General features: G+C 43.9%; 2 protein-coding genes across 4 annotated transcripts in view; both read left to right on the top strand.

The window, feature by feature from the left end:
• mtmr9 (myotubularin related protein 9) overlaps positions 1-4099 on the top strand; it is a 32531-nt gene extending 28432 nt beyond the window's left edge. For both annotated transcript variants that reach the window (XM_063223006.1, XM_063223007.1), the window contains exon 11: positions 659-4099. In XM_063223006.1, coding sequence (XP_063079076.1) covers positions 659-822 — 164 coding nt within the window. In that variant the 3' untranslated portion in view covers positions 823-4099. The remainder of the gene's footprint in view (positions 1-658) is intronic.
• Positions 4100-5986: 1887 nt separating this feature from the next.
• tdh (L-threonine dehydrogenase) lies at positions 5987-13987 on the top strand. 2 transcript variants are annotated; one of them, XM_063223004.1, is made up of 9 exons: positions 5987-6120; positions 7688-7887; positions 8164-8206; positions 8419-8489; positions 9813-9962; positions 10400-10572; positions 11010-11100; positions 11729-11998; positions 12518-13987. In XM_063223004.1, the coding sequence occupies exons 2-9, from the start codon at positions 7698-7700 to the stop codon at positions 12655-12657; spliced, it is 1128 nt and encodes a 375-aa protein (XP_063079074.1). In that variant the 5' UTR covers positions 5987-6120; positions 7688-7697; the 3' UTR covers positions 12658-13987. The 2 variants fall into 2 exon arrangements, with proteins under 2 accessions (XP_063079074.1, XP_063079075.1); XM_063223005.1 differs by lacking the exon at positions 5987-6120 and adding an exon at positions 6199-7179.
• Positions 13988-15395: the final 1408 nt, after the last annotated feature.

Raw genomic sequence — 15395 nt, 5'->3', positions numbered from 1 at the left:
TTTAAGTCCAATAGGATTCCATGTTCACACAGGTATGTGTGGTCATGATGATGTGGTCAAAACGTTTTGCCTAATAATTCTCAACACCCTGTACAGACATTAATGACGCAGCATACTCAAAACGCAATTTCGTTGTGAAATTAATTTGTCAATGACAATAAAAATGATTCTCTAGTATTTGTGCTACTCACTTTGTTACCGCCACACGTGCTTGACAACATCCAAAACAAATTTGTTTATCTTGGTGTCATCAAAGACAAACAGAAGAAGGGCATGGATTGCTGGAACCATGTCCTGTGGTCTGATGACCCCAAGATAAACAAATTTGTTTCAGATGATTTCAAGCATGTGTGGTGGTAACCAAGTGAGTGATCTATTAGCTGTACACACCGACTACTTTTCATTGTGTCAAAGTGACATTTCTTCTGTGTTGTCCCATGAAAAGATATACTGCTAAATCTACAGAAATGTGAGGAGTGTACTAACTTTTTTGATGCGTACAATGTCTTTGCTACGCAGTGCAGTAAGATAAAGCCAGTGTAGCATATTTGAACTGACCACGATCTCTTTCTCTCTCTCTCTCTCTCTTTCTCTCTCTCTCTCTCTCTCTCTCTCTCTCTCTCTCTCTCTCTCTCTCTCTCTCTCTCTCTCTCTGTAGGCGTGTTCCTGCGCTGGAACCGCTCCTCCAAGTGGCTGGACGAGGCCTATGATGAGATGGTGCACATCATCGACTACAATAAGGAGCTGCAGAGCAAAGTCAACAGCCTGCGGAGGCAGCTGGCCCAGCTGGAGACCGAGGACGGCCCGCTGCAGACACCCTAGGACCCGGGACCGGACCGAGATCAGGCCGCATCCAGAGACGTCCATGCTCCCACCCGGCAACCCCGACTCCCTAAAGCAGGGCGGTATATTTCACAAGAGTGGCTCAGTATCAAACCTGGTTAAGTCTGGTAAATCAGCTAATAGAAGAGCCTGGAGTCCCCAATTGCTTATCGGAATTACAACTCAGGGCTATCTATTAGCCGGTTTACCTCTTCCTGTTGGTTAACTTAGCCAGGTTTATCACTACGTTCTTTGAATGCCCCCCAGTACAGGGATACAGTTACCGATCAACCAATACAAAACCGAATGCATGAACTTTTTTTTTTTCTTATGTATATTATACACTCTTGATATGTCTGTGACTTGTTCACCATATGGTTCACCGTACAGGTGGCTAAGAAGAGCCTATGTAATGTACCACATGGTCAGCTAGTGAACGTCTTTGATTTAGCACATGTTGCATACATGCACACACACAATTAGTTAATGATCACTTTGCAACACACACACACACACACACACACACACACACACACACACACACACACACACACACACACACACACACACACACACACACACACACACACACACACACACACACTATAGTCTCTTAGGTGCTGTTTCCACGTAGCAGGGTATTTTTTTCTCCTGCTACGTGGAAACGCAACATGTGGATAAAAAAAATCCTCCATTGTAACAAATGCGTTTCAGACCCCTAAACAGGATATTTTTTTCTCCTGCTATTTTTTTCTCCTGCACCTGGATTTTTAAATATCTGCTACGTGGAAACGGAAGGCCAAAACCAATGCAAAACCAATACAAGCAGGAGAAAAAAATATCCACATATAAAAATATCCAGCTACGTGGAAACGGCACCTTAAACAGATTGTATACACACAGAAACACACTCATGCACTGAGAAATGCCACACGCACTAATATTTTGTGCCATTTCCGTTTTCCAAATCCTCCTCCATTACAGGGTTTCCTGTCCTGCATGTCATTGACAGGGTGTTTCATTTCATTCGGCACTAAACATTCCAGACACATCAGTGTCTCACTCTATCCCTTGCTTTGAAATGCAATTCATTCACAAGATGATGTCACCGCTCTCCCAGTCTCAGTCGACACTACACTTCATGTCACGCTGACATAGATTACATTGATTCCGAGAGCAAATGATCTATCACTGACTAAAACGTGTTAAAGCGTTGAAGGTAAATTTGATGTATTTTTGAACTGTCTAATTCCTGCGTATATTCGAAACCTGTGCTCTGTTGTGGTGTGATGTTTCAGGCCAGTAAAGAGGTCATATGTCGTGAAGAATATGTCAATCTTAGACACTAGCCTTCGTGTTGAAGAGAAAATGAAGGTCTTTGAAGGTCACTGGGATTAAGAAGCTCCAAAATATGCCATGCTAAACACTCTGTAGCTGTTGTCTTGTAGTTTGCCTTTTCAACTCGAGCCTTGTTCTTTGGGCTGTAAAATACCTGTTGTGCAACTGCATCAGTGTTTTTTTCTGTCTGCCGTTCACAGTTAAATGTGATTGCAATCATGTCTGGCATTATTACTTTATAAAAAAAATTACAGTCGGGTTGGTATTCATATAGAATGCTTGCTCTTGGATTAGTTTTACCATTATGTTCATTTTCAGTTGACAACTGCAGGTTCAGAAAATGATCCTTTGTATTTCGGAGGTTTGAATACAAGGTTTTGTGCATTCCAGAAATTTTAGGTCACCCTTGAACCCATCACTCAGGCTGTTGCAGAGGTACCTTAAGAACGTTTATTTGATGAGTGAGCTATTTTTTTCCAAATTCAAACTTCTCTACGATATAATCTTGTCCATGTTTATAAAATAGTTGTTAAGCAGATTTAGCAGCAACTTCCCCCTGAACAGACAAATTATTTTAATGCACTAACATTCTTTGGGATGGGAAACTGGACTCGATTGCTTGTTGACAGAGATGCACTTTTGACTGCACTAGTAGTATGTATCAGTGGCCTTGGTGCAGTTTCTTGTCAAGAATTTAATTAAGAACATTTAAAAAAACATGCAAAAAAGAACATTACTGCACAACACAAAAAGGATGGTTCTTCCATTGGTGTATCTTTCTTGGCTCACCTGTAGCATAAATTGTTGCACAGGGACGACGCCATCCTATGTACTCCACCAAAAAAATTTGGCTCCGCACCTATTGTAGCCTGCCGAAACCCTCCTAGCTCGGTTCGCTCACTTTTTAGCCAATCAGCAAACAGTTGAGAGTGATGACACAGAACTCACCAGCTAAGTCCATTACTGATTGGTTAAGGCAACACTATTATTCACACTTTTGTTTTGTTATTTGTATGCTTCTGCGACACTATATCGTAACAGTCATGCTAATAAAGCACAATATGGGTTTTAATTTGAATTTGGAACTCCAATGAATTTAAATGGCAGAGTAAGATCAGACCATCTCCCACCCTCCATGGAGACGGATTCCTCTTAGCTTTCGCCAGACTGTTTGACGGAGTCAACAGTCGGCTTTCGCCCAGGCTAGGAAAAGCCACCAAAGAATGGATGGAAAGGCTATGACTTTCTCCAGGAAGCCCATTTCATGTCATTCATTTACATATCAACAGTGCAACTCATCTTTCTGGTATCTTCTTTTGTCATCGTTACTCAGCGATTATGCAACAGGGCGGAGGTCTGTGTGGTGGCATTACGGAGGTGTGGGGGTGGATTGGGACTGTCGTGATGGGTGATATGGGTGTGGTGTGCTGATTTAGCATTGGGTAGTGGGACCTGGGACCTGGGCCAAGACTGGAAAGACCACAGGGCACATCTCAAAGTCCTGTGACAAGAAATGAATGTCAGAATTAATACATTTACACACATGCACTCAAGGGGAAAATCTCTCTCTTTCATTATCAAAATCCCCCAGCTCAAATACGATAAGCCTCCACCATTTCAGTGCATAGGCTCAGTTATTTTTGACACTCCAAGCACATTTGTTAGATTTGTTTTGCCTTTTTATATCATTTCACTTTGTCACTTTATGATTGTATCTCTGGAAAATCTACTTTGAGCTTTCTGTTAATATAATAGCTTCAATTATTAAATTTTAATTGCTTTTGTACATGTAGGCTACAAACTGCTGACGTTGCTGTAAAACTGAACCATGTCTTTGTGCTGTAAACAGTGCTATGTTACAGTTGTTATTAGTGTGCCATGGGTAATTTTTTTACGCTATCAAGCATTCCATTCCATGGGCATTAAAAGTATATCACTCTGAAAACTGTGTGCATGTTGTCTCCTTGCCTGCCTTGCCCTCTCATGTGTTATGCATCAATTAGTTATGCGTCAAGTTATGCACTGTGTGTAGGCTGTGGGTACATTGTGTACATACCGTAACTTGGGTATTATAATATGGAGATTAACCACCTGATGAACCTGCTAAAAATGAACACACGCCCACAACCTTCCTATATTCTGCATAGGCAGGATGAATTGTAAACGTGCGTGTGTGTGTGTGCGTGTGCGTGTGTGTGTGTGTGCGCGTGTGAGAGGGGGGGGGGGGTGTAGAACATAGAAATAGCACAGACAGCCTCCATCTTATGTTAATAGCAGGGTCAACTCCTGACCTCTCTCCTCCTCCTCCACTTCTGCCAGTTCGCCTCCCACCATTTCCTCTCTACTCTGCCTGGTCTGGTGTGGTCTAAGCGCATTGAGGGTATGTGAATATGAATTGTGCCATATAAATAAAATTTGGCTTGACTTGTGACAGTGAGGGTGGGCTATGTAAGGCCTCAGAAGGAAACATGTGGGGTAGCCTACACAGAATGACGTAAAGGGATGTCTTTGGCCAATGAAGAAATAAAATAATAGCAAAAGGTGTCCAGGAAAGACACAACAACTACAACAAACTATCAAGTTGGAATGTAGTGTCAGTAAAGCAGCAGCATCGGCATAATTAACTAGCAATAACCTCAACCACTTCCCCAATTCCATTTGAGTAGCTAGCCGGGAGTTGTGCTCTGGACGCAACCAACCAAGTGTTTATTCAGCACTCATATTAACATGCGCGCCTTGGCGCGGTGTTCCCCGCCCCCAAAACAACCCTGTCACGAACATCAGGAGGCCATAGTATGAATGTGACTGACTACACTAAGCGATAAGCCTCTCTGTTCTGTTTTCAAACCCTGGACGCCATCATTAGGCTATTTGTAGGGCTGTTCATGCATGGATCCTCCTGAGAACTAAAGGGTTATTTCATTGGAATGTAGGCCTAAGACCAGACGATCGTAAACCCACAAAACCTAACGAGGAGTGTCTTTCTTCAAGAAAACTCGCCTACTTGAAGGGTTATGATGAACAGTGATGGGGCATACAGGGGCTGGAGCAGACAAGAGGCCATCCAGCTCAGGCTCACTATTTGCTCACGTGTGCACGGGTACTGGAATACCGCCTATACGTGGAAAAAAAAACCTCACATCTACGTCTTGCCTAACTACACAGGTGACGGGAAGCGCATCTACTCGAGGGTAACCCCTGTGTTGACCACGCCACACTGCTACGCTTTACATTCAGTCAAGTCAAGCCAAGTGTAGGCTACTTTATTGTAAAGAATGTAGGCTATATAGCCTACGTTTGAAATTGCGTTTGACCAGACTCCAGTGTGCAGTTTAACTGGCATAGGCCTATAAGACATTGACACACACACACACACACACACACACACACACACACACACACACACACACACACACACACACACACACACACACACACACACACACACACACACACACACACACACACACACACACACAAGCCTACTTTCAGTTTTACATTGAAAGAAAGTGGGGAAACACCATCATATGATGTGGTAAACGCAGTTAGCCTAGTCCATTGGCTATAGTTCAAAGATATGTTCTCCTGGACCTAAGTGTGCGGGCCTAAATATATAGCCATACATTCCGTGACTGAGAGGGGGATCAGTCAAACATGTGCGACCTTAGACGCAGCCTGCAAACACAGTGATGATGATGACACTTCTTGACGTAGGGTGGGAGTGGAAACGGTGGAAGCGCCGCACCTCCAGGCGCCCACCAATCCGAGCGAAAGCCGGCTTGTGTGGAAGCCAGATGTGCGTCGGTATATAACGTGGGTCCGAGGCTGATGCAATAGAGAAGGACAATATCATATGTTGCTGACTGAGAGGGATCTCAAAGGGACCAGCTAAGCATCATCTATCACATCTCTGGGAGCGTCGTCTCGCCCAGTCAATCTACACAGATATACGTATTATTGGTGAGCAAAAATGTCAATGTCAATGTTTTTTGTACTGTATTTCAAATGTAGCCTAGTTAGCGAGAAAGTAACTTTTCCTCTGTCCTGGTCTTGCGCGATGCGCCGTGGAACGTTTACGCATGAGCTTCCAGATTGATAGAAATTGGCTTCAAACCTCAGACAGATTTTTAATTCTATCTTTGGCATGACTAATGATAAGATATGAGCTCCAAATGATGTTTAACCACGACACAGACAACGTAGACAGCATAGTCATGTCCTAGCCTACATTTAGCCTAAATGACCAAGATTTTAAAAAAAGACAAAGTCGTTTTGATTGTGTTTGATGAACCGTTTTATAGGCCTACTTGGACTGTAAATAAGGCAACAAGACCTAGGATGATAGAGCGAGGACGTTCTATCCGTGTCACCGGGCTGAGGGCTCATTCGCTGCTGTCGTGGCGACCGCAGTCAGGCACAATGACCCCCTTCAGCCTCAGTGATGTGTTGCCCTCTAAACCCGATTCTTTCAACACAGTTACTCCAATTCAAAACAATGCGAAACCCCCTCACTGGTTATGCAACAGGCGTGCGTGATGCGAGTGTAAAGCATGGCTGCATTATCTATTTGATAGCGCAGTCCTTTGTGGAAGTTCTTGTTCAACAAATTGTGTATGATTGGACGGCAGTGGACATTTACACATTGCATAGGCTCGGACAAAATGAGTCATCCCCCAGGTGGAAACAGAGACGTCGTTGTAGCCTAAGCAAATTGTTACAAATGTGGAGAAAGTGGTCAGGGTTACCAAGAGTAGTTCAGTGTCCAGATTGTGCGTTTATATGATTAGGCTACTTGGTTTGACAAAATTGCTTAATTGGGCCTAGTGTAGGGTACACTGTTGACACTCCATAACGATGTTAGGCCTACTACATGGCACTGTTTTCACATGTTCGAGTGTCAACTGTAGTTGTTCTCATTGGCCAACGCTAAAGGCGGGGCAATAATGCCTAGATGGTATAAATGGTCTCAAATTACCCAGAGCGTCCCTTTCCAGTGCGCATCAGCGTGTAGGCTACGAGGTAGGTCAGCTGTTGAATTCACATGTGATGCGTTGTGGTTGTATGCGCTGTTGCATAATTATGTTGCTTACCATACATTTGGTGTCTAATCTGGAATAGAATATTGCATGCAATGCTGAAAGATAATTCACATTTCTGCCGAAAGTAGGTTGTCTTTGGCGCACGAGTTTGAGTCACTCAACCATTGCAATATTCAAAGTAGGCTATTGTCCACAAGCAGAGGAATTAGAAAAAGGCGTCTCGTGTCAGTTCTTTTCTGGCATGATTTACAAAACAAAGATCCTCGAAAGAATTAATTTAAATATCATAAGACATGCTAATGCTGAGCCATCACTTCAAATGCAAATTGTTCATGTCTGCTGCCAGCACTGCATGTGTTTAGTTTTACCCGTTAGCACTTGAGTGGGAAAGTGTTCTTTGCACCTCTTTGCAACTCTCACAATGCTAATATAACACAGTATTACTAATTTTGTGTATGCGCACTCTTGTTCTTCCTTTGATCATCCAGGTAACTGAAGATGCCAGTTCTTAGAGTCTTGAGCAGGGTTGCCAAGCAGACCCTCCTTGCTCACGAGTGTGGGTGCCAGCCTTTGGCGGTGGCAGTACGCAGCATCAGCTTCTCGCCACGCCAGGTCACCTCGGGCTCCGATGCCAGCTTCCACTCGGTCTCCTTCTCGGAGACGGACCACCCAAAAGTCCTGATCACAGGTAGGCTACAGCGCACGCATAGGTGGTTCCCCGCCTCGCACGACACGCTGTTATCTTGGTTGGTGGTGTGTGTGGCATATGCACATGCAGGGTACAACAAGAAACCGCGTTTCCTGGAAGCTGTGTTATAACAATTTCACTTCCTCAAGATGTTATGTAATGCTGTGCATTTTGAGTACCCATTCGGGACGTAGAGGTCTCGTGTTCATGCACTGACAATGTTTACTTTAGTAGAGATGTTTCCATTAACATTATGTAATCATCTTATTTCACCAGGTGGTCTTGGACAGCTTGGTGTGGGCCTGGCGAAAATGCTGAGGTATGGAAAAAACATTATTTCTACTTACAGTTAGTGGCATATTACCAGATATTCAGCTGTTACATAATATGACTGCTTACATTGGGGTAATAGTGGAAAAACCATGCAGTTACATTACTAAAGGCTGAACCTCTCATATCAGGAAGCTGACATTTTGACATATTGCTGTCAATTATGGTGTCATTGTTCAACCATTGTTGTATATTTTACAGGAAGAGGTTTGGAAAGAACAATGTCATTCTGTCAGACATCAGAAAGCCACCAAGCAACGTCTTTCACAATGGTAAGTCTTACAGAAAATATGCATGCAAAAACGTCAGGGATGGCATTGTACTTAGTCACCAATGCATTGCTCACCAGCCCGCTTATAGTAGTTGACAATGGTCCTGCCCGACCAATTGTTTCTCATTGTAAGGCGTTACTGCAAAATACAGCAGAAGACTTTGAGGAAATAAAGGACTGCTTTGAGGCAGACCCGAAAGGGATATGAAATCAATATCCATAAAGCACATAAATAACAGACTGTGACTTCTCAAGGTGTGTGAAGCCCTCCGTCACCGTCAGCACCTTTGGAAATGGATTGGGAATTGGAAACGTGTCTTTATGGCCAAAATGTAATTACAGCACCAGATGAACCGTGACTGACCCGTCAATATACAGACTTGAGACGACCCCTTAAATTGATGATACACCAGGCAATTACTAAGCAGTGTTGCTAGGCAAGGTACCTAACGGATGCTGTTCAGGCCAGGCTTTTCATCTCTGGTGCTTCGAAAAACAGTGGAGATTGTAGATAAGTAGGAAGCAACATGTTGCAATTATCGAGAAAAATACGTCAAACATTGTCCTGTATGACTCATCAACATTACCAGTGTTGCATTGTATGTTTATGAAGTACAAGTAGGTTTGTTGCTGGGAAATAGCTCACAATACTGTTGTTCAAAACTGAGCTCAAAACTCACCAATGTCTTGAGGTGATTGTGAATATAAATGACAAAAGCCACTATTTTAAAAAATCTCACATCCACTATTTAAAAAAAAAAAACCTTATAGAAAAAAGCCTCTCAGCTGGATAGAGTTCCTTCGGCGGGAACACTAACAAAGGTGCTCGGCCCCCTAATATGGTCTGGGAGTTCCTGTGGCAGAACAGTCGTCTTTGAACAGTAGTGGCCTACTTCCTACATCCCGCACATCACCAGGGAGACGGCACAGTATTCTTTGTGCCCCTCTCTTTTTTTGGCCATGGTACAGGGCAGGCATTAGTCGCCGCTGACACCAATAAGCAACTTAACACCTCTGGGAAAGAACACTACCCCTCTTTCTCGACAACGTTGAACAAAATAACCCTGAAAGATGTCACTGTCATTAGTTTTGAAGATCAAATGAAGGGTGTGGTCAACGTTGGCAAAGGAGAAATCATACTGTTCAAGCATTCCTTTATTGTGTTGGAAGTTCGAGATGATACTGTTAGGCAGACAAAGTCCTTCTGCCATCAGTAGTCAAGGTATAATGTTATGTTACTGTGTTACTGGATCGAAAATAATCTCTCTCTCTCTCTCTCTCTCTCTCTCTCTCTCTCTCTCTCTCTCTCTCTCTCTCTCGCCAGGTCCCTTCATCTATGCGGACATCCTGGACTACAAGAACCTTCGGGAGATAGTGGTGAATAACCGCATCACCTGGCTGGTGCACTACAGTGCCCTCCTAAGTGCCGTGGGAGAGGCCAACGTGCCGCTGGCGCGAGCCGTCAACATCACCGGTGAGTGTGGACCCATGGCTGTACATAGCACTACACACTGTATTAATGAGTCGACAAAAAACATGTATCGTTTCATACAATTTAGAATGGCTTGGTAATGAATGTGAAAGGATTACATGGATCATTATGTGGGCATATACAGTCACCGGTGTGGGCTGTAAGTTAAGTGTCCTCTAGTTTAGCTACATATTAGATGCCCTCATATCACCAATTATTACTCATTAATAAAACTCTCAATATGAACAAAATGATGGGTCTCTCCTATGATCAGTTGTATTTGTAGTTACCTGTGAAACACTTTGCTGTGCACTGAAGTGCACTTTGCTGTGACTTAAGTAGCGCATTGACACTTGGCCCTTGATAAGTTTTCTGCCTACAACAAACGTTCCCCGTGTCTTGAATTACAAACACATTTGATAATGGACTGTCTTTGTCAGGCCTCCACAACATCCTGGACATCGCTGCAGAGCACGGCCTCCGCCTCTTTGTGCCCAGCACCATCGGAGCGTTTGGACCCACCTCGCCCCGGAACCCGACCCCTGACCTCTGCATCCAGCGCCCGCGCACCATCTACGGGGTGTCCAAGGTGCACGCGGAGCTCATGGGAGAGGTGAGCGCTGAAACACAGAAATACACAAACATACACGCACACACGCGTACATACACACACACACACACATACACACACACACACACACACACACACACACACACACACACACACACACACACACACACACACACACACCATTGAAAGGGTCTCCTAAGTGCACTCTAAGCTCATGGCAGAAGTGAGCTGGCAGCCTGACAGTCAGAACTCAGACCCCCCAACACACACACACACACACACACACACACACACACACACACACATGCACACATGCACACAGTCACTGTACAGTTCAGTGAACTTCTCCTCATGCCAAGACCTTGCCTGAGATTGGAACGTGACCTTCATGCCATTCCCTGTCACACCTCTCATCTCTCATCTCTCTCTCTCTCTCTCTCTCTCTCTCTCTCTCTCTCTCTCTCTCTCTCTCCTTACAGTACTACCACCACCGCTATGGCCTGGACTTCCGCTGTCTGCGCTACCCTGGAATCATCTCAGCAGACTCCCAGCCTGGCGGCGGCACGACGGGTGAGAGAGAGCGCGCGAGTTTGTGGGTGTGTGTGTGCGCGTGGGTGTGTGACGAGGGTTGGTTGACAGCGGGGATCGGATGACAGAAGAAGAATTTTAATGAGGGCGGCGTTCTCACTCTGCCCTCTCTCTCTCTCTCTCTCTCTCTCTCTCTCTCTCTCTCTCTCTCTCTCTCTCTCTCTGTATATGGATGGTTGACGTATTTGGCTGATAGAAAAAAAACAGAACGTGTAATTGTGACATAACATGCGGGGGATTGGTCAGTTCTCCACCAACCACTGAGCTTCAGGCGGTGGTTTATCTGGGTGGGTGTGTCTGTAGTGTTTTGGGGTTGAGTGTTGTATCATATGAACCCGACTAGACCTGCTCTTGAATGTTTATGGAGAAAGAAATGATATGATATATGAAATGATAAAATGTGTTATGCATATACATATGAATGGACATACTTACGGTGCATTATGCGTGAACAAGCAAAAGTATAGAAAGTCGTATTTTTTAATTTCCTATGAATGGACATACAGTATGCATAGGCAAGATTTTAATGAATTACTAATGTTAGTTGGTTAGCAATAACTAACGTTTTCCAATCCCCTCCCCCTCCTCCGCTCCGTCCTCTATTTTCCAGACTATGCCGTCCAGATCTTCCACGACGCCGTGAAGAGCGGCAAGTTCGAGTGCAACCTGAAGCAGGACACGCGGCTTCCCATGATGTACATCGACGACTGCCTGCGCGCCACCCTGGAGGTGATGGAGACCCCGGCCGAGCACCTCAGCATGCGCACCTACAACATCAACGCCATGAGCTTCACCCCCGACGAGCTGGCCCAGGAAGTGCAGAAGCAGCTGCCTGACCTCCAGGTGGAATACAACATCGACAGCGTCCGGCAGGCTATCGGTACGTCGGCACACACACTTAAAAAGAATATATACTAGGAGAGTAGTGCTACACTATGTGTTACTACAGTAGGCCTATGGAAATACTTGAATAGTGGAATACAACACAAGACGCGACACAGAGTTCGCAGTGATGCATAACGACTTGGTCAGTGCCATTCAGATAACAACAAACTTAAAACAGGTGCCTACATTTCTTAATGTGATTGCTAAATTACAAATATTCCAGTCTAAAATACTGTACCTACTCATAACTACAAAAAAATATGAGAAAAGACAAAGATTTATGAGAATAAATGGACAATGATAGCCTTTTAACATTGAGGAACATGACTTGGGCAGAAGGGTACTTTTCATTTTGTTATGGTGAGAATGTGGATATGCACAGAATTATTTTTTTGTTTTCTGCCCGTTAATAAATCCCTAGCATTCCAATCTAAGTATTGGAAAATTTCCATCATTTTAGACGGTGTAGAAAGCACTCAACTGACTTCTCTCTCTTGTCTCTGCCCTCTTCCAGCTGATAGCTGGCCAATGGACTTTGATGACAGCAATGCACGCAACGACTGGGGCTGGAAGCACGACTATGACCTCCCGGAGCTGTGTCAGACCATGCTGAACTTCATCGGGGCAGAAACGCGCATGGCTCAAGCAAACTAAAGCCTGCGTCAGCCAGGGCCTGGCACTGCCGTCTGTACATATTGTATAAAAAAAGAGAAAAGAAGCGCTAGCTTTGGGAAGGAGAGAGCCCGTGATGTGTAAATAGTTTGTTTTAGGTTCTCTCTTTCTCTGTCTGTCTCGACTTGTTTTGTCTGCTGCTACTGCCGCCACTGCAGCTCTTAGAAGCCGTGTTGTCTTGTAGCGTGCAGTCTGTGCCAGGGGTAGAACATTGAGGAGTTCCATTGGCTTGGTACGCTGCCTTTTAGAATGGGCATTGTACACAAAAGACCTCACCCTCCCTCCCTCCCTCCCTCCCTCATTCCCACTGAAGGTCAAATGGATGTTGCAATCTGAGTTTGGCGACGTAAAGGGAGTGAGGTGGAAATGTACACTGGATGTGTATTTGCGTGTTAGGGGGGAGGATACCTCAAACCCAATCAGAATGTACTTAGGTCACTAAACAGCCTACGTATGCACAGGAACACCATGAGCCAAAAAACACAAGATGATTGAATGAACAAGATGGTGGCAGAGGACAAGTTGGAAATGACTCAGTTTATCAGAAGAAAGAAACACTTTTAAGGGCTTTTTTGTCTTCATTTTTTTTATCGTTTTTCCTTTTGTTTATTTTTCTAAGTGCTATTAATATTTTTATAGAGATAAATTATTTCACCGCCCAAGTTTATAGTGACACGCAAAATATTTTTCTGTGACGAGGTCAAAAACACACCGATAAAACGAGAAAGGAAAGAATGTGTCCACACAGTGCCACAGTATCATGGAGAAGAAGTGACGTAAAGAAGATGTCAGAAGCATGTTTACTGACATGAACCAATAGATAGGAATGGAGATATGTACCATCGCTGTATTTCCACGTCTGTCTGTCATCTGTTTTTCATTCTGCCTCTATTTATTTACGCTGTCTGCTTAAAGCAAACATTCTTTTAATTCATAATAGACCGTCTCTGCTTAAAGCGTGACCAGGGTGTGCAGCTCTGGTCCACGGGCGAATCCCTTGGAATCTGCAGCTGTGCACCACCTCAGTGCTGTCTGAAAATCAAATCTCAATCAAAGATTCTGTTGAAAATTAATTGAAAAATGAATATTCTCTGTGACTTTTCCTGGATGTCTTGAAATCACAATACCACACAATGATTGTACTGTAGCTCTAAGCCATGAGCTTGTAAAATGGATCAATACACAAACCCTTTTTTAAAAAACGACAGCTGTTTAACTTTTGCTAAATTATTGGTATTTGAAAAGCACTGGGCATGTTATGGTCTTTTGTCTTTACAAATCACAACTCTCATTAAAACTTTTTTTCAAAATATTTCCTGACAAATGTCTTTATTTGTTGTTATGTCTTCCAATATTTTGCTGTAAAATAGTGCCAATTTCATTACAAAATGCAGACTTTTCTAGCCTAGCGAGCTAAACCCATTTGCGGTCTCTAGGGGCGTCTAGATTTCTAGGCTAAGACTTTTCACAAAAAGACAACTTTGGACTTAAATTGCTTAGGTTTGGTTATTTACTTCAACAATGAAGAATATAGGACTCACTATGAACACCACGTAGCCCCATAATGCACGCTGTTCTTCCAGTGGAACACTGGTAGTTATCGAAAATACTTGAACCACTGTAGTACTACACTACTAAGACATGACACAGGGCCTTTAGCGATACATTACGACTTGATCATAGCTATTCAGTCACAGCAAATGTGTAACAAGGAGCATGCCTTAATGGGTTAAACTAACAGGACCAGTGTTGTGGGGGTATACAGAGACTACAGCTTTACAGACTCCTCAGTCTTTTCTTTGATGTATTGTAAGATTGTATCCATGCAAGCTGAATTCCAGCCGAGGACTTGACTTTCAGTAACAATAACGTGTGAAAGCAAAGCACAGTACAATTGTATAATCGAGTTATTTCCTTGTCTGATGTACTGTAAATATAATAGATTTCCTTGCCTTGGAAAGAGTTGAAATACTCCGGACGATAAGCTACATTCAACTACTACATTCAGTGGCACCCATCATAGTATTCTCATGTGTGTTTAATTAAGTTTGTTCAATTTCTCCAAGTGTATAACTTTCAAGTTGGTATTTGGTCAAATAAAATCCCATATAACATTTGTCCACACTGTGCAGCAATTGAGCCATGTGCTGTACTGCACGGTGCTCTCTCCGCTGCCTGGCATTGTGACTTCATTCCAGAGGCCAGCTTGGACTTAAGCCATCTGCACGGTGTACACTTTAATGTTATGTAAGTGGTCTGCTGCCAAGCTAAAAGTGGCCCAGAGAGCGTCTTGTGATAGGAGATTGATGACCGATAAGCGCAAGAACTCCTGTACCGCAGTCTCAGCAATGTTTCAATAACGTTTGGCAATATCAGAAAATGTCCCCCTCTCAGCTTTGCTCACTGCTATACTGGAAAAAAGAAATAATACTCATTGTCCACTACTGTGAGACCACCTGAGTTAAAGGTAGCTCCACTACTGTGAGACCACCTGAGTTGAAACTGGGGAAGGTGTGTGTCTGGGTTGTGGACGGGGTTGGCTACAGTGGATGGGGTCAACAGGACGGTCAGCACTGCGTGTCGTCCTGCTACTGGAGGAGGCAAGCCACACCGGTAATTTGAGATGGACACCAGCAGCCAGCCAACATGCAGTGCCAGGGGACACCTCAAAACCCTAAAGAAGGACGTGTCCCAATCCACACACCCTAGGCTTTACGTAA

The sequence above is a fragment of the Engraulis encrasicolus genome, chromosome 18, assembly GCF_034702125.1.
Source record: "Engraulis encrasicolus isolate BLACKSEA-1 chromosome 18, IST_EnEncr_1.0, whole genome shotgun sequence".
Lineage (NCBI taxonomy): Eukaryota > Metazoa > Chordata > Actinopteri > Clupeiformes > Engraulidae > Engraulis > Engraulis encrasicolus.
The sequence above is the reverse complement of the archived record's forward strand: the minus strand, read 5'-3'. Positions and strand labels throughout refer to the sequence as shown.

Coding starts and splice junctions, on each gene's coding strand:
- tdh (XM_063223004.1), top strand. CDS start 7,698: ATGCCAGTTCTTAGAGTCTTGAGCAGGGTTGCCAAGCAGACCCTCCTT. Junction 8,207..8,418: donor GGCCTGGCGAAAATGCTGAG/GTATGGAAAAAA, acceptor TATATTTTACAG/GAAGAGGTTTGGAAAGAACA. Junction 10,573..11,009: donor ACGCGGAGCTCATGGGAGAG/GTGAGCGCTGAA, acceptor CTCTCCTTACAG/TACTACCACCACCGCTATGG.